Raw genomic sequence first — 19,470 nt, 5'->3', positions numbered from 1 at the left:
TGATTTCCTTTTACTTTTCCCACAGGATGTTGAAATTGTGGAATATAGAGCTCCACAGCTGGCTGTACAAAGCCTTGTCCGTCACTTCCCCGAGGAACGAAGTAATATACAGGTTTTGGATGTCGCTTGTGGTACAGGACTTGTTGCTGCACAGGTATGGTGATTCACATTAAAAAAATACTGTTTTACTTGGTAGCATTTCATAAAAAAGCTTTGAAAACTCAATAGGACTATATTGTCTCTCTTTTCCTTAAGGTAAGACATTCCAGGCTTTGACATAGCAGAATTCTGCGCAGAATATGTAAGACATGCTGAAAATTATGCTTCATAGTGCATGAAATAAACAATTTTACAGGGATTGTTTCAGTAATGAATAGCTGTAACTCAATGTTCTACTGTTAAAATAAGAGATGTCACAGCACCCTTTCTGGGGGGACTACATGTGGTAAGGCTGTATCAACTTACTAGAAACCCGTACACATTAGTGACTCTGTGTAATAGCCCCATGTTAAGTAGGCATAACTCTTCATTTCTTTAAGAATCAGAGCAAAGCCAAAAAATTATTGGAAGGAAAGGCCCAAAACAAGAGTCTTTTTTTAAATATTCTAATTTACTTAAAGTGTTAATAGGACAACAGATTTTGAAACTGCACTCATTTAATTACTCCAAAACTTGGAGTAGTTTAGTATAACATCCTTTGGACCCCCCCCCCCCCCCCAACAATTTGCTTACCATTTCTTTATTCCTGAACTGATATGCTCTAAAACATGTTTGCTTCTGATGGAATTGCATGCCTCTTTTGAGTTCCTGTTACCTAAGGCATAATGCTTTTTTATTGAAGTATTATAGTTTCTGTTATGACAGTGAAGTACTGTGGCATAACAGAGAATTGTGAGTTTGCTTAAGAAATAATGTTTAATGAGGAATTAACTTTGAATCTTAACAAAAAACTATGTGCACTCATGAAAAAGCATGCCTATGAATCTCTTAGCTAAATGGGATCATCCTTCAAGTCCTCTTGAATACTGTTGATGTGCACTATAAACTGTAACTCTCCTCCCATAATTTGTATTTAAACTTATAGTACCTAATGTTGAAAATTAAAAATAATACAAGTTTTATGTATTTATTTACATTTGTTTATCGTGAAATTCCAACTGGACACAGGTCCTTTATCAGTGGAGACCCGGGGAGAAAAGCTCTACAGAACAATAAATGAGCAGCAGAGTACATGAAGAACAATTGAATATACATACAATAGCAAATAATACATACTGCAGCAAACATTAGCTATACATACAGTATGAAACATAGTAATGAACAGATATACCAATATCTAGCTAGAGGCTAGGAATAAAGGTAGGATGTATATACAGATAGTACTAAGCTGAAACAGATACTGTTCCAAACTCATATACCTAAATCTTATATACAAATATTGCACTAAACTCAAGCAAATATAAAGCAGAAGCTCCACATGAAGGTGTAACAAGATAGAAGGGCTAATGGGATGGAAGTGGAAGACAGAGGAGTAAGAGAGGAGACTGAGTGAGTAGTATACGTCACAGTGAGAGGAAGCTAGGTGTAAGTCATTTGTATATGTATTTGGAGTTGAGATGAAGTGAGATAGTTAAGCATGTTATAACAGGTCAGAGATTGAGTGAGGATGGAAGGGGAGGGTGAAGATTGAGCCAAAGCCTGCAGAGGAAGGAATGCAGTGATCAGACAGCGTGAGGCAGGGTGGCTAGGGGAGGGGAGAGGAAGGAGAGCTAAAAGGAGGGTTACTAGTTGGGATTGGTGCATGGGCATAACCAGAGACGTTTTAAGTGAGTTTTTAGTGCAATCTTGAAGTGATTGCAAGAAGGTAGTGTGGTTATAGAGGGGGGAGGATTGTTCCATAATCTGGATATGACGCAGGAGAACACTGCTTCTCCTGCTGAGTTCTTGGGGTTGGTCACTAGAAGTAGGTTTTTGCTGAGATACAGTGGTGGCTGTGATAAGATGCACCAGTGGCAAACTTAGCAATTTTATTGTAGCAAGCCCTGAGCTTGTTTAGGTCTATTTGTCTAAGGTAGGTAAGTATAAGAGAGGCATAGAGTAAAGTGGAGATTAGGTGGGACTTGGCAGCAGAAATTCTGGCTGTCTTGGTGAGGAATTTTGTTTCTGTATAATGCACCTATTTTTTTCTGAACCTTTTTTATGTTAAGAGAAATGTGAGTGCCAAATCTGAGATTATCAATCTCAACACCAAGTAGTTTGGTGTGTTCTGTTGGGTAGATGGCAGTATTGTCTTTGGCTAGAATGTTAGAGGGGGATAATTTGGTTAGATTTAGTGGGTTTTAAAAAAAAAAAGCACATGATGCTGGATAAGAGATAATCCACAAACACTATAGATAGTTTTTATGTATCACAGCCTGCAAGATAGCTAGTTTTCTTATTTCAGAAAAAAAGCAAAATAATCAAAAAGCTCACAAGAAAATATTTTCACTATTTATTTTTATATGAAAATATTTCTGAAATACAGTATAGATTTGTAATTTATTTTAATTAGGAGTTATTTTCAGTGAGATCTCTATTTGGTATAATCAGGACAGAGTCAGATTTTTACTTGCTAATTACAAATACAGTTATTAAAATGTCAATAGGAATATCTTCGTCTTTGCTAAATGTTCCTGCTCACTTCCAGGCTTCTGTATTTGAGTTTAGTGTGGCTTCTTCCCTAATAAGAGGTGTAATTCAATTGCACTCCATACTTTTAACCTGTCAGCATAAAATGGTGCAATTTTAATTGCCCTTACTGATGTATCCTTACTTGTATATGCCCATGTATTTACTGTGGTAAAAATAAGTCCATTATATATTTGGTCCGATGTAGGAATATTATTAGCATTGTATGCATTTTTGAACATAGCTATAAAGGGCAACACAGTCCATTTTCTGTTCATTTTGACACTAGTAGTTTAAAGCTGTACATTAACAGTCCTTAACTAAGTGAATTTATTCTGATGTTTGCTGATATAGATAGATTAGAGCACAGAAGGGGGCAGTTATAGAACATGATGCTTTACTTTTTAGTGGTCTGAATTATTATCTCATTTTGGTTTGAATTCTGCTTTGGGTGAGCTAAAAAACATTTTTACTCTTTGTGGTTTTCTTTTTTTTAATAATATTCCTTATTCATTGTCATAGAGGTAGCTTTGTATGGAAATGACATGTTTTGTCAATGCAACCTTTGTTTGCAAACTTCTATTGTCAGTTGTGTAGTATTTACTCCATTTAGAGTTTTTGGTTTTATTTTTATTGTACAAAGGATTGAAACCCTGTCTATGTCCCAGCTGAACATGGTTTGATTAGAAGCCCAGGAACTGGAGGAGGTCACTTGGGGGTGGGTGGGATGTGAAAGGAGTAGCTGTAGATAGTTCCACCCTTTTATTAAAGGATATGTCTCGTGTATTTATACCATTTAAATACTTTCTTCTGGAGACTGTGGGTCCAAACAAGATTGTCAAGTATCCCTGCCCCCTGAAGAAAGAGACAGAATAGCTGCTTGTATGACTGAGCAATGTCTCCATGCTGTTCCTATTACATACTGCACTAGGATGTTTAAGTGGGGGAAGAGGGGTTTAGGAGCTTAAAAAATACCCACATAAGGTAAATAAATTGGGTGATGGAATGGTCAGGTAATGTGGAGCTCCAAAAAAGATGATGTTTACATCTTATTGTTTATTTTATACTGTGTTATCTAAATGGGTTTAATTGGAGAGCCCTGATGTTTTATTTGCATTTATGAACTGAGATTTACTCAGTTATAAGCAGGCAATGTGCAGTGGTTAGTGTTTTTACTTGATAGCTGCTGTTTCTACAGTTTGGGTCTTGGCTATGTTGCCTTGTGTGCCTCCCTGTGCCCATTTAGATTTTTACTAGGTGCTCCAGTTTCTTCACACTTCTCAAAGGCATGCTGAAGGTGCATAGATGATCCTTCAAATTGCCATGCATGTACGTGCAATGCGTTAGTACTTGTATACATGTTGTGATAGGCTGGCACTCTGTCTTGTTCTTAATGAGTGACAGGATAGCTTTGCTTTCCACCAAACAGCAAAAAACCCTGTGGAAACCAAGTGCAGCCAAGGAATACAGCATCTGAAAATGCAATGTCATAAATACTCCACTTTATTCAAATAAAAAATGACTGAGCAGTTTAACATATTGTACAAAGAACATAAATGCTTTCATCCCACCTTCCTCTGTGTAGGACTTAATCAAAACAAAAATTCCTTCAAGTGCACTCTTTTTTTATATAATTAATTAGATAATTGAATAGGTCACATGATTCTACTTTGTCCAAGTAAAAGTTTTAATTAAAATTTAAAGAAGTACTACCTCCCCCAGAAAGTCAATGGTTCCAGCCTACTCCAAGGGGACATCTACCCTTAATTGTACAAAAAACACTCATAGTTCATTGAAATATTTGGTAAAATATTAAATATTACCCTAGATTCCAAAAAATCCCACTAGCCATAAATTAGATAAAGTGGAACTGAATATAAGCAAATGAGCAATGGATGATAATGGCACATACGAATGAAGCGAATTTGCAAAAGATGGTGTTTTAAGAAATGGAAGAGTCATAAAGGTCCCTCACTACTTGTTAAATCCTCCTTGCAAGTTCATTCAGAACAATGCAGCATGTATCTCTCAGTAAAGATTTTCATCTTGGCCAAACACAGTGGGTGATTCATGCTACTAACCTTGTGTGCACATTTATATACTATGTTATGTTATTTAGTGGTGTGGGTGGTGAATCTGAAAAGAGCTATCAAAGCCCCTGAGGGGGAGACAAAAATCGAGGCTGAATCTGCATAACATACAACCAATTGTAGATACAGCCTCACGTTGTACTAATGATACTGATCAGAAAATGTAAACATAGAGCCATGTTTTCTTCCTTACTAAGTGCTGAAGCCAACAGAATATCAAAAATTGGAAAATGCAGCTAGTATGGTTACAGAGCAAGAAGTAACATTTTAAATTATGCGTATTACACTTTTGCTTTCCAGTTTTAAATTGCAGCATACTGATTAATAACAAAAAACAGTAGTTATATTACCTTCTCTGAAGACACAGGTCTATATTATTTCATTGAATAGCTATTCAGTGAATAGCCATTCATCGAAAACCTGTTTAGCGAAGCCACTTTTCATCAAACAACGAATTTTAACTAGGGCAAACCAGCGGTTGGCCACTTCTGGAATTTTCCCTTTTCCCCACTGTAGTGTGATCTTGGAGTTCGTATATTTAGTTATGGGGGGTGGGGGGGCATAGCCTGCCACTTTGGCAGGTTTTAAATTTTATTTTTGTGGTCGCTCGGTTGGCCAACTGCTTGTTTGCCCTACTTAAAATGTGCCTTTTCGATGAGCGGCTTTGCTAAATAATTGTTCGACGAATCGCTATTCACTGAATAACCATTCAAAATAATACAGACCCAAAGACACATGCCCCCACCTCAAATCCTCAGTTTTTCTTTTAGTTCATGAAACAATTTCAGCTTATTTTTGAATCTGAGCTCTACAGCTGCATTTACTGAAAAGTCCTGTCAGTGTTACAGCACTGTGTGCTTTCCCATTTAGACTTCAAAGCTGTATTGCATAACAGCTACCTTAAAGTAGTCACCTAATCAGTTAGCAGGTTGAGTGCTGGAAGTGGAGGCTGCAGAAAAAAAGGAATGATAAAACAGTAGTTACTCTCCTCCCCTCTGTCTGGGTGAAAGGTCGGGCACACACAATCACTATGTAATCTCTGGTGAGAATCACTGGCAGAGATCAAGGATCAGTGAACACACTTGCTTTCTTGGGGGACTGTTCCAGCCAACCAACCAACCACTGGGGCATCACTTGCAAAAGTGGAAGATGCTACTTCAACAGATGGTCAGTGTACACCAGCCTGCTGGACTTCAGCAGACATGCGCATTGGGCAACATTAGGCTTAACAAAGAAAAGTCATGAAACCCATTGAAGGACGGTACTGTTCTACCACTCATCCTAAAACCCTAAGGAACAAATGAGCTTTTCAGCTCTTGTCCCTGGGGAGGTTGAATTGGCCAATAGAGGGTGAATCAGCAGGTTTGATGACCATTGATAATAGAAATTAAAAAAAAAAAAGTATTTTAAAGTCTAAAACATCTGTTTTAAAGTACAAAGTGTTTTGTCTGCAACTTGCAATCACATTTGGTGGAACCTTTATACTGAAAGTGACATTTTCTGCCATCTGACCTTTGATCTCTCACAGCCTAGGAGAAGATATCACCTTCAGTAGTATGAAACTGTTCCCAGCACACAACTAACCAGTAGTCTAGCTAGACCCCTTTCAAGAATGTATTGTAGCATTAACTCTGGTAACAGTGTATCTGCTAATCAAAACAGCAACAAACAACCAAGAAAAATAAATCCCAGGCCAAGCAGGACAGTAGATCCAAAAACGTTTAATGGCGGAAGTTCAATGAATACAACAAACCGCACTTACAAATACAGAATTAAGTGCTTTGTAAGTGTGGTTCATTATATCCATTGAACTTCCGCTATTAAGTGTTTTTGGATCTACTGTCCTGCTTGGCCTGGGATTTATTTTTTTTTGGTCATTTGTTGCTGTTTGGATTATTTGGTCATTTTGCTGTTCCATGGCTGAAGGAGTGGATCCTAACATTTTGTTGGATACCCCATCTATTTTTAAAGACTCGACTGGGGTTGATGACAATTCTCCTGTGACAAGGGGAGAAATTAACAAGGTTTTGCTGCTTTGAATGCAGCTGGTTTCAAATGAAAAGGATTCCTCGCTTGAGAAAGCAACTGGGTTACCTGGCAACCAACTGCAGCTCCTGGACTCTCAGTATTCATGCATTTTGTGTGCAATGGCAAACCTAGCGGTTACCGGAGAAGGAGATAGACAAGAGTTGGTTTTGCAGCCTGGAGAATGCCAGAACTTGCATCTGGATGATTTGACACTGAATTTGGGGGCTAACGGACCTATGGAGAAAGCAAGAGTTGGCAACCATTTTAACTTTGATGCATGGACTGGCCAAAGATTTAATTTTAGTGAAGGTACTTTCATTAATGAGAATGAGACTTTTGGTGACACTTTTAAACTGTTTAAAGAGAAACTGTATAGTTTAAGTCTATTCAGATGGAAATTGATTATTTAACTGAATGCATGTCTGTGAATAGAGTCCCTAAAGGACTCCACATTTTTAAATTTCCAAATAATGTCAAATCAAACAGCTGGCTTCATAAACGGTTACTGGAGTTGTTCAACAAGACTGGTATTGATATGCTCAGATTAATGATAAGGGACTATGAGACTTAACGAGAGTCAGCGTTAAAGGAAATTAATTTGTTGCAAAATTAAATAATTTCAGACAGTTTATTTAGTTTTGAAAAGACAAAATATGACAGTTTATTTAGAGACATTGACACTTTTTGTGACAAAATGATTAATAGAAAAATTTAAAAATTGCAAAGAGATTTATTGGAATACAGGGATGGCAGGGCTTATCCATTACCTAAGGCCTCCCATTTTGGACATAATTCTGATGTAGTTTACACTGAAGGGGTAGATGAAACAGATGAGGTTACCAACAATGATGACAACACAGGATACCTTTTGGGGCAGCCCCCTTTGAGGAGAAGCAAAAGGCTAGCTCAAAAACAAAGGAATCCTACCCACTACTACCCCCAATACCCCAGGGGAGGTAGATACAATGGGAATGGTCAGATATATCATCCCATTTGATTGAACCTGTCCCAGTTGTGGTTGACTGTTTGACAGTAGTAACTTCCTTTTTTGATGGGGAAGACATTCACAATGATACCGTGGAGATTATTGTTGCCCATGAAGGGAGAGTGTGTAAGCAGGGTAATTTTACCATATTTAATTTTACAGACATCGTGATTAATAATGAACATTTTAAGCTATTTACTAAAGGGTTTCAATTTGTATCTTCCCGTCCAGGTGTTTTAGTAAATATATTGATTGATTTAAAGATGTTAGAGACTTGAATTTAATTTTTTTTTCAAGGGTCAGGGCTATAACAACCCGAAGTGGGTACGAAAAGCCTTTTTAACCCCCCCCCCACACTATTCCATTAATTAAACATTTTTGAAGAAATGGTGGAAAGAGACATCAGAGGGATAAAATACTCAAGAGATTTGGTTTGGAATTTCTCCGAGAATGAGAGGAATGTACTTAAACATCTGAGGGATGATAGATGCAGAGTTATGAAACCAGACACTGGGGGTGGTGTGGTGTTGATGTATTTGGTAGACTATGAAACATACATGCACATTTTACATAGTGGCAGGAGCAAGGTCTATTACTGAACCTCTGGCCACTTTTATTGATTTGAAACTGAAATGATTTATCACTTCGGTGGCCCATATTACCAAGGACTCCTGGGATTTTCTTAGGGGAATAACCAGTGACAAATTTAGAAAAGATGTTTTTTTAGTCACTGTTGATGTTGTTGAGCTTTTCCCCAGTATTCCACATAAGGGGTTGGAGTGGTGCGGGGAAGTCTTGGATAGAGTGCCAGGTTTGGATGGCAGTACGACCAATCTGATATTGGATTTTATGGATACCATCTTAAGGAACAATTTCATACATTTTAATGGTGAATTTTATCATCAGAGAAAGGGGGTTGCCGTGGAGGCAGCCTGTGCCCTGCTTTATGCGAACTGTGTTCTTTCCAATTGGGAACAGAATTTTGTTTTCAGCACTGATTGATACAGGTTCATCTCCATTTACACTCGCTACCTTGATGATATTTGTTTATGGGAAGGTCCAAAGGAGAGTTTTTTTTAATTATCTTAACAATTCAACAGATTTTTTGGCATTCACACACACTATTGCTGATTCCAATATTGACTATTTGGATGTTACACTTTATAAGGATTACATTAGTATGTGTTTTCAATCTAAGCTGTACAGGAAGAGCACATTCTCCAATTCCTATTTACACTGAGAGTGGACATCCCTATTATCAAAAGAAAGGCATTATTAAGGGCCAATTTATTAGGACATCTAGAATGACCAGTGAGACAGTATATTTTCTAGATGAGGTTAAAACTCTTATCCTATTGTTCCTGGAGAGGGGATACCCTAAACAGTTGATCGATTCTGTAGCTAAAGAAGTGAATGAGAATTTGGGCACCAAATATTTCCCTTTGCTAGGATTAGGGAGAAACACACAGGTACGGTTAGAGATGGCTGATGAAGCACTAACTAGGGCCTTTATTTATACCTTTTCTAGTACATTGGCACAAGATGTGGACATAGTGAAAAAACACTGGGCCATTTTAAGGGTCAATGAAGAAACCAGGAATTTCCTTCCGGATTATTCCACCTTTGTTAGAAGAAGGGACATCAGCTTGAAAGAGCTATTTGAAAGGACAGAGATTGGATATTATCTGGTGGTAAAGGTAAACATGGGACCTTTAAGTGTGGGGCATATCGTCAGTGCAGTTTCATGATTGAAAAGAGTGAGCTATTCATCCCATCTAGGAAATTTAGGCTGAGATCATCTGGGCATTACAACTGTGGGTCAAAAGGGGTTGTGTACATTGGGAGTTGTGAGACATGTTGCAGTTTTTATATTGGAAAAACAGAAAGACAATTGAGAAAGAGGGTCTGTCAACACATTTATGATGTGTCCAGGGCCAATGAATCCAGTGCATTATACAGACATTCCTTGGCCTGTAATGACATGAGGATAAAAGTTTTTTCTTTTGGAACAGGTAGCAGTCGATCTCCGAGGGGGCTGTTGGGAGTCTAGACTTGAGTATAGGGAGCTATATTGGCAGCTCAAGCTGGAAGCAGGTAGGACCCCGGGACTTAATGATCACATTAGTATCAATAGTGTGCTTAAACTTAGGGCAGCCAAATTGTAGGCCGCTATTGTATTTATTGTACTTTCTCCCATCAGGGGTAGATGGCATTTTATTCAACTTTCCCGGTTTATCTTTTTACATTTTATTTCATTTGCATAACAAGTTGTACATATATGTTCTTATAAATATATTTTTTTTCAAATTTTGTACATTTTTATACATTTATTTATTGAAGTCACTGTTTGAGTATTGACAGTATTTATAACAGTAGTTATTGTTTATATTTTATATTTTGTATTGCTGCATGTATTTTAATTGTGAGAATGAATTTATGCCCTAAAGGGTAAACATTCACTGGCTGTGCTAATTGGTGTTACTATTTATTGAGGTTATCAAGATGACTTAATTGTTCTATAGAAGCCTGGCATTGCTCTAGGTGAAAGCGCTTAACTCTGTATTTGTAAGTGTGATTCGTTGTATTAATTGAACTTCCGACATTAAACATTTTTGAACGGTGTATCTGCACCCAAGGAAGGCAAGGCAACCAAACTTGCTTCTTTCCTTCTTTGTCTGGCCAGCCCTTTTAGAACCAAACCACTACTGAAACCCATGTCATTAGTTTCCCATGTGGATGCCACACTGCTGTGAGAATGGGCCAGTTACCCTCAGCATTAATTTCTGTTTCCTTCACAAAACCAACTTTGTCAAGAGTTTTTGTTGTACTTGTATAAATTATTTTATAACACTATTTGGGAATGTTTGAAATGTTATCTTTATTAACCATACAAAATAAAACTTGCATCACTTATGCCAGTCTAAATATTTAATTCTTTAATGAAATTTTCAAAAAAAACATCTGTTGTTATTCTTGGATGGGAAATATTTTGTTTAATACTCTGTGCTCATGTTTTGTCTGTGAAGGCCACTTCTGTTTAATCTCCAAGATCTAGAGAACAGAGCAAAGTTATAAAACTTAATAATAATGACTTCTCAACTATATCAACAAAATCCTTGTTGTCCCTTTCTCTTTCTTTAAGCCACTGGTTTAATATGTAATGAATGTATTATTTCTTAACTAAACTTTGACAGATTGTAATTATCTTGTTCCACAGAGTTCTTTTCTATGTTTTTGAGATGTTTTGATTAATTTTTTATGATTATTCCACTTGTTTTTTAAACTTATTTGAAACTTTTTCATCCGTCTCCATTGACTTTCTGTTCAGAATCTTTATTTCTATTCTTATAAATAGGTTTTCTGTTTGTGCCTAGTTCATCGCTTGCATTATACTCTAGCATTATGTAATGTAATACCACCGTGATCATTTGTCTATGATGTTACTGAAATGACAAAAAGAAATCGGCAAGTTGTTGACACCCTTGCCTCTGCTGAGTTTGCTTTCTTTGATTTTTCTAGTCAAAGATTTTGTTTAGTGCCTCTGACAGGTCAGTTACATTAGCTTAATTATTTTCATGTTGACCCAAACTTCAATCCCTTGCATATTATTATTTTTTAAACCAAAAATGTTTAGGATGTCATAGTATGGTGATATACACCCTGACCCAGGCCCCGAAAACCACTAATTAATCTCAATAGTAAAAAAACACCCCTTCAAATGTGCAGAGAGCAGCTAACCATCCTTCACCCACCACCTCAAACTGTGCATCTTCCCAACTGTACTGTCCTGTTATTAAACCACAGCACATCAAAGCCTTCACCCCATCATTCTCCCACTGGTCTACAAAAAAAAGGAATACTGTCATTCTCAACTTCCATAGCATTTATAACAGAATTGCAGAACTACATGCCTGTATGTCACAGTATAGCCCTGATATTCTTGCCATTGCAGAAACTTGGCTTAAGCATAACATCAGCTATTCTGAACTACTTCCACCAGGCTGTAGTATTATCAGAGCTGATAGGCCTTACAAGAATGCATGTGGGATAGTCTTAATTTATCCAAGTTCATACAGTCTCTGTCCATGTTCACACACCATCCCAAAATATTTGTAGCACTGCTAAAACTTAGCAATAAAAACAGTTATGGTTTGTTGCAGTTTATATCCCACCTGGAAATAACATACCAGTTGTAGAAGAAAACCTCTCTTGGACAATCAGTATACCTTATAAAAAAGTCATATTAAGAAATCCAAATATCAACTGGCAAAACCTCAATGCAGACTTTCCCTCAGCTAGTATAAACCTTTGTGGTTACACACAACTTATCAATTAGATGTAATAATACCAAAAAGTAAAGGTACAATTCTAGACTGGATGTTGGTCTGTGGCCCTAGAAAATTTGCAACCTCTAGAATCTATCCAAGCTCACTTAGCGACCACCTTCCAACATATATCGACCAAAATACTACCCATGAACCTATAACTCAGAAACTTAAAACATCCCAAAACCTTTCCAGATTTACTAAAGATTCATTCATCAATGTATTTAAAATCCTTTAACTGGCCTGCCCTAAAAACTTCCACTCAGCAAGGGACTCATTAATTGGAATACCTTATTCTTAAATGCTCTGAACAGCCATGCCCCACACCCAATAACACAAAAAAAAAAACAAGAAAAAAAAATCACGCACAATAACTCACTATCCAATGAAAAACTGCAGCTTCTAATGGAGACAAATATTGAAAAGAGTGGCTTAAACTTAAAACTCCTCATAACCTGCAGCTTTATAGAGAATTACAAAATCTGAGTATATTATAGCCATCTACAATTTTAACACCAATATAACCCCCAACAATTCTAAACAACAATACATAATCTATTATATCCAGGCTCAAATAAGGAACCCAACCCTTCTTGCAACAGGTCTCCACTAGAAGTTGCTACCTTATTTAGCACCTACTTCGTAGAAAGCATTGCATCCCTAAATAAAACGTTTTCAAAGTAAACTTTATTGCCATTTAGGACTACACAAGGGCATCCTAAACGAAATTCTGAGTATCAACTCACCAGAATGTACAAAGGAAGCAAGAACAACGGTAACATTTCAATTAACATAAAAAAAGGTATTCAATACAAGACCCACAGATGGATAACTAAACCAATAATAACATCAAAAACACACAAGCTCCCCAGACAGTCATAAGACAAATACTCTAAATAGCAGCATGAGAGAGTAGGATTGCACCATGTTAAGATTATCCCCCTTTGTCATCCTTTTTCACCCCCTACCAGTGCGTCTTCCACCCACACAATAACATCCATTCCTAGTATTTATGTGACCAACAGGTTAGGCCAAAACCAACATACACCATACACACTACCACTTCCTTTATCCCCCCAACATCCTCACACAAACCTAATTCACTCTCTATATCCAGTGCCAACAACAGCTTCCACACAGGACCTGTCTTTACAGCAGCTTTAAAAATACCTCAAACCTTGCTCCATTGCAGCTAACAACCTCCTACCTGAATATCAGAAGGCAGCTGCTGATACAATAGCCTACTCAGTCTCCATCCTTATCATTGGATTAATAGCTGAATCCTATATGCTATCACTGTGGAAAAAATCCTATATTATCCCTCTTCATAAAAGTGGCATATCTGCTGATATCTGTAACTTCAGCTCTATTGCATTATTATCACCCCTGTCAAAAATTTTTAAAAGATGTGTTCATAAGGGGTCTATATTACAACCACGAAAGTCCTAAACAGTGAATACGGAATCATTGGCACATATTACCTGAACCACGTATACACTGAACACTCTCATCATCATCTTCTTTCGGCTGTTCCCTTTAGGGGTTGCCACAGCAGATCATCTGTTTCCATTTCTTCCTGTCCTCTGCATCTTGCTCTGTCACACCAACCACCTGCATGTCCTCTCTCACCACATCCATAAACCTTATCTTAGGCCTTCCTCTTTTCCTGTTACCTGGTAGCTTCATCCTTAGCATCTTTTTCCCAATATACTCAGCATCCCTCCTCAGCACATGATACACTGAACACCCTAAACCTCAAAATTCAAAATCTCGAACCGTCATAGTTGTCCATCCCCACCGCGCACTACATACACAAACAAAATAAATAAACCACATACATACACTAACCAAAACCCTACTTCTAACCCTACACTAAACCTTACATACATTACTGTCTATGCACTTACCTTAACCCGCACTCTAACCCTAAGGTCCGTAAATATCACACACTTTTACTATCTATACACTTACCTTAACCCACACCCTAACCCTAAGGTTCGTAACTATAGCACACTTACCTTACGGAGCTATACTGCAGAAGGGCCAACCATGATGATTCGACGTTTCGGATTTCGTGCTTCAGTACGATCGGTATTTTCCCATTTCGATGTATACGTGTCAACGTTTCCATATTCGGGTAAGTGGACCTTTGCGATTTTAATAGGGAACCGTTCATAAGCAACTCCTTGACTATCTCCTAAAAGAATGCCTCTTAACATCCACTCAACATGGCTTCCGTCCAACACACAGTATAACTACTGCCCTCCTATCATTCACTGACACCATAAACAAATGCAAGAATGTAGGCAAACTTGTTACCCCCCCCCCCCCAATTCCTAGATCTGTTTAAAGCCTGCAGTACAGTTTTCACCCTAAATTCATGTACAGACTGTCTCAACTTGGACTATCCCCTTCTTCATTACTGTGGTTCAATAGCTATTTAACTAACAGATTCCAGATTGTGAAAAGGCAGAGTAGTCTCTCTCTCTCTCCCTACCTGCAAGTCTCCACTGTTGTACTCCAAGGCTCTCATCTTGGTCTCCTCCTCTTTATAATCTTTACCAATGACCTTTATACCTGTGTAGGCCCAGCCTCTCTTGTATGATATCTTGATGATTCTACAATTTCATGTGCATCTAATAACCTGCCTCACCTCCTCCATACAGGTTCATAGGTGTTTACCAGGGCAACGACTCCAAGGGCATTTTTAAGCTTAGCCATGCATCCCAAATCTCTGACATTCAAAAATTGAATACTAGTAATGAAGATCATGCTTCTTGACGTCTTAGGCCCAAGACAGCTGCCTCTTTGCCCCACCTAAGTCTATGGAAAAAGATGCATCAAGCAGGTGACCTGTTGGGTAAGATTCTTTTGTAGTAGTGAGTGTCCCTCTATCCTTTGTTTGTCCTCTGCCGTGATTTTCCTGTTGTGTCTTTGCCCTCAAGTCAGTAATAAGAGAGATGTATGTAAACAGAGAGAGAATGTGAACGTATTCATGTAACTGGGACCTTTTACCCAAGATGTGTGTGTGTGTGTGTGTGTGTGTGTGTGTGTGTGTGTGGTCTAGGATAGACTTTATATGAAATCAAAACCTATTCAAATTATAAGGGACTGTAGGGCTCTGGTAGTGGAAGGCAGGGCCTTTGTTGAAGCCTGTGATAATAAAGGAAGTTCAAGAAAAGGTTCCCTCTCTCTATAAAGAAATAGATACCATTTCCTGGTTCTTTCTTCTACCTTAGAGAAATGATTTTTAAAAATTAATTCTAAATGTGTCATTTCCAAACAAATTTTAAAGGTAAAGAAGTTTATAATGGTTATTTTACAGTCCCTACTCCCCTGATACTACAGTGTGTGTGAATGTCAGCTGTCAACTTTTGACTAGATAAATATGTACTGGCATGACTCATTTCACAAGGCCTACAGATTTTGTATCTTTCACTACATGTTAATGCACAACTAGCCACAACATTAAGGCAATATAAATTCATGAATGAAATGAAATAGTCAACTGGAAAGCAGGACCAGACAAAATCACAACCCATGGTAGCAGTTTTCACATATCATTATATATAAAGTGATATCCAAGAAAGTGTTGCATATAACTTGCCAAACAAGAGAACTCTTGGCTAGTCTTTTCAGTAATAAGGCCACCTATAAGATGGCAAAGGCCTCTCTGACTTCCCTCATTACAGTTTCTGTTGATATACATTTTGGGTTTGGATCTGGAGTTCCCAGTGGGGATGCTTCAGTGTTATTCCAGGATGTTACATTTCTCGGGCAGTTGTAGTGCCTCTCTAGTCTGAATTAGTTGCTGGCAATGCCTATAGCAGTCAAGGCCTTGCAGAAAGTTCTTAAAATAGAGGTGCTGCAAGTAGTGTTAGCCAAAACTGTGGTAGTATCATATGGTGAGTAGCTGGGTGACACTTGCTATTGCCATTTGTTCATAAAGACAGTTTCTCTGTGGTGCTTAGTGTTTGCTCTAAGAGAAAATTTGGTGGTGATGCATCCATTAGGTGAGCTGAACTGCAGTTGTGGAGTACAACTGCCAGCTTAGACCTAAGGTCGTCTACTTTTACAGTATCAAATTTAAGGCCTCCAGCTGCAATCTGCTCACCTCTGTGGAAAATTAACAACTGAATGAGTTTGGATAATTGCTGAGCTTGTTCTGGTCAGGAATCTTTCGTTTGTGTTTCCATCTTTTTTTCTCTCATTCCAAGGGTTCTGGCAAATATAAGTGTTCAGAGCTGTCATCTGAGGCTGATTGCCCCAATGTAATCAAAGCAACGGAAGATTTTCATCATGGTTTCACTGTTGCAGTAATACAATTTTGGGATTTCCTGCTTTCAAAACCCTCAGCCAGCATGAGTACCAGATGTTCCCCCCCTCCCCCTGACTCAGCAGATGCCTTTCACAGTGATGTCAGGACATCAGGGTATAAGTCATCGGCCAACACCATTTCTTTAGTTCTTTTTTGCTGACTGGCCTGATACAGCCCTCCTCTAGTTTGCTGGTTGGTCCAAAATAGAGACAGAACTGCTAAAGCTATGTACCCCATTGGGGAAATCATTTAATATTACTTTCTGTTGTATTTCTTGTTAGATGTCCTTTGCTAAGACTGTTTGCTATGAATGTGGGAAATGAATCCCTCATTGGGATTTCCACTTTGTTTGTTTATTCTGCCTTGACCCAATGTGCCCAACTGTCCCCAGTGTGCTTATTTCAGTTTTAGCACCATTGGATACAATGCTGTGTCACTAGAGACATTTTTAGACTAGTTAAGACTGTGTCTGTGCCTCACTCATCATTCTGTTCACCAGTCATGCTGAATCAGGACTCCCTAAAAAAAGAAAGAAGAAATGTCTGGAGGTGGTCAGGGTGCCGTACACTGAAGGTGGTCAGGGTGCCGTACTCTGAAGGTGGTCAGGGTGCAATACAACAGCATTTTGGTATCAGGTACACCTCCCTGACTCATTGACTGCAGGCATTCTACAGTGCCCTATATTAGGGACAAGTCCTGGTTATCTCAACAGGTGGGGTCCTGTTCTAGGAGACTGAGCTGTACCCCCAGTGACCAGGGAGTGTAGTGGTGTGTCTTGGTAGTGGCTGTCATTAGTGCAGCTGGCTCTGGTAGATACTGGACAAGCAGATGATGATCCAAGCACTAATTCTCCCTACACATGCTCACTAAGGTGAGCCTTAGTGATGCTCATCCAATCGTCTGCATGTGATATGGTCAGGCAGCCCCCACCATTTTTATACGCAAACACTTACATGCAGTTTATGGACTTCACCTTTAATTGAAGCATGAAGCATCTGCTCTGAGCACATGTACCACCTACTCCCATGAAGTGAGGAAAGCAGGACTAAACCATGTCACACCTCTCCTGCCCGGTTCCACCTCCAGAAGGTGCCTGGATTACCCAAGTCATATTTAGAGCTTTATTCTTCTATACCAATGCTGGCTGCTATAACAAAGTTTAACATGAATGGAAATGTACTCCCAACTAAATGAATTTTGTACTTTGCTACATGCCTACTGCTGTGTTTTTTTCTTAACTTTTAAGGTTTTAATTTCAGTCATAATTGCAATGCAGTCTGAAATAAAGTCTATTAAATTGCTACTCACTTGAAGTAATTGAAATACACCTTTCCTTTTGTTCTTTGCAGATATTTTTATTTTTTATAATATATGTGTAATTTTACATATTGCTGTGAGGTAGTTTCTTTGAATACCTTTATACTACAGTACAATGCACACAATTTTAAATTGTATTTATTATTTTACAGTATTATTGTACAGTACTATTTTACTGTAGTTGTTTTGCTATGATGAAAGGCTCTTTGTTAAGGTTATGTCTAGGTTTAGGGGCAGATGGTACTGATGCTGGGGTCATAAATCCCAAAATGAGATTTTAATGCATGCAGGTACGTGAAACTCCATCAACCTATCACGTGATATATAGTGCTCAGTTCTTCATGCTGATGTGCATAACTGTAATGCAGATGTGTAGCATTTTACAAGCTAAATCTATATTTCATACTTTTTTTTTAAATCTTTCCATCAGCACTTATATTATTTTAGTTAGGTAGCTGCACTGACACTGTTTATCTTTTGCTACTTATTTTTCCAGCTAAATAAATATGGATTTGGAATTATTCATGGGATAGATGGGAGTAAAACAATGTTGGAGCAAGCAAAAGGAAAAGGCCTATACCAGGACCTAAAGCAATGCATGATGGGAAACGAACCACTTCCTGTACTGACAGGTAACAAATGAAATTCATTTTTCCATATCTTGTTCTAGTAAAATGACTTCCACAGAATCTGATGTCATCAGCAAGGCACTGGAGTGCAACAAGAAGTGTATACAACTTGCAAAAATCTAGAAAATCTATTTTCTTTCGCAACATCTGTGCCTTTTTCTTCTAAAATAGACATTGCATAAATCTAGACTGCCCCAGTTTGTCTAAATATGAAATATCCTTTGTGTTGTACTTATTTTAATTTTGTAGGAATCTGCTGAAAAGAAATGTTTTTAAAAAATGCTTTTATTCTAAAGGTAAGACATTCTACAGTTTAATATATTTTAAATTCAAATGATATCTCTCTGTAATTCAAAGAAATAAAAAAGTAAGTAATCTAAATAATGCAGACGGCTGAGGTGTTTTGGAATTTTCTCTCTTAGTGGTCTGTCCTTTAACTCTATTTGATCTTTCTTCCTTTTCCCTAGCTTTCATACCTGTTCCACTCTGTGTCTCCTTTCTATCACTCAGAATTTTAGTTTATTTAATGTGTGAACAGCCCTCTGCATGAAGAAATAATTGTGCATAGCCATAGAATACTTGGTCCATATAATTTACTGCCTACAGTACCTCCATCTTTTCTTCATTTTTTGGATAACCACTTCACATCTCCCTGTTAAAGCCTTGTGTTCCCATGTCATGCCTGTACTTTCTCTTGGAAAAGTGGACCTGAGTTCCTTCCATTCTTTACTTTGTATATGCATTGTAAAACTTGTGACACCTCATCTATAGGAGGGAGTGGTCATAATATTTCTGCTTATCTTGTACACCTTTGATGAGTAGACAGAGGTTCTTGGAGAATAAATGAAAACTTATATATGTAGATGTATGGTGGGTGAGTGATATGTAAAGAAATTCAAGGGTTTTTTGAGAATATTTTTAATTTTAATGTGATGGCTAAGAAATACGGAACCAGGTGATGATAAAATGAAAAGTTATTGAAATGTGATTAGTCTGCAGAGGAACACAGGATTGCATATTTTTACATTTTACAGTCTCCCCACACTACACATTGACATTACAACAGTGAATCTCCTCAGCTCTTACATGCATCAAAAGATGTAACTATTGG

At 37.9% G+C, this 19,470-nt stretch overlaps 1 protein-coding gene across 2 annotated transcripts in view; it reads left to right on the top strand.

Annotated features, from left to right (window-relative positions):
• Window positions 1–19,470, top strand: part of LOC122787450 (methyltransferase-like protein 27) — a 164,665-nt gene that overhangs the window by 84,925 nt on the left and 60,270 nt on the right. For both annotated transcript variants that reach the window (XM_044054166.1, XM_044054165.1), the window contains exons 3-4: window positions 26–154; window positions 18,227–18,362. In XM_044054166.1, coding sequence (XP_043910101.1) covers window positions 26–154; window positions 18,227–18,362 — 265 coding nt within the window. The remainder of the gene's footprint in view (window positions 1–25; window positions 155–18,226; window positions 18,363–19,470) is intronic.

The sequence above is a fragment of the Protopterus annectens genome, chromosome 13.part0 (assembly GCF_019279795.1).
Source record: "Protopterus annectens isolate FY-2018-M chromosome 13.part0, PAN1.0, whole genome shotgun sequence".
Taxonomy (NCBI): Eukaryota; Metazoa; Chordata; order Ceratodontiformes; family Protopteridae; genus Protopterus; species Protopterus annectens.
This window is presented reverse-complemented; position numbering and strand designations above follow the sequence as displayed.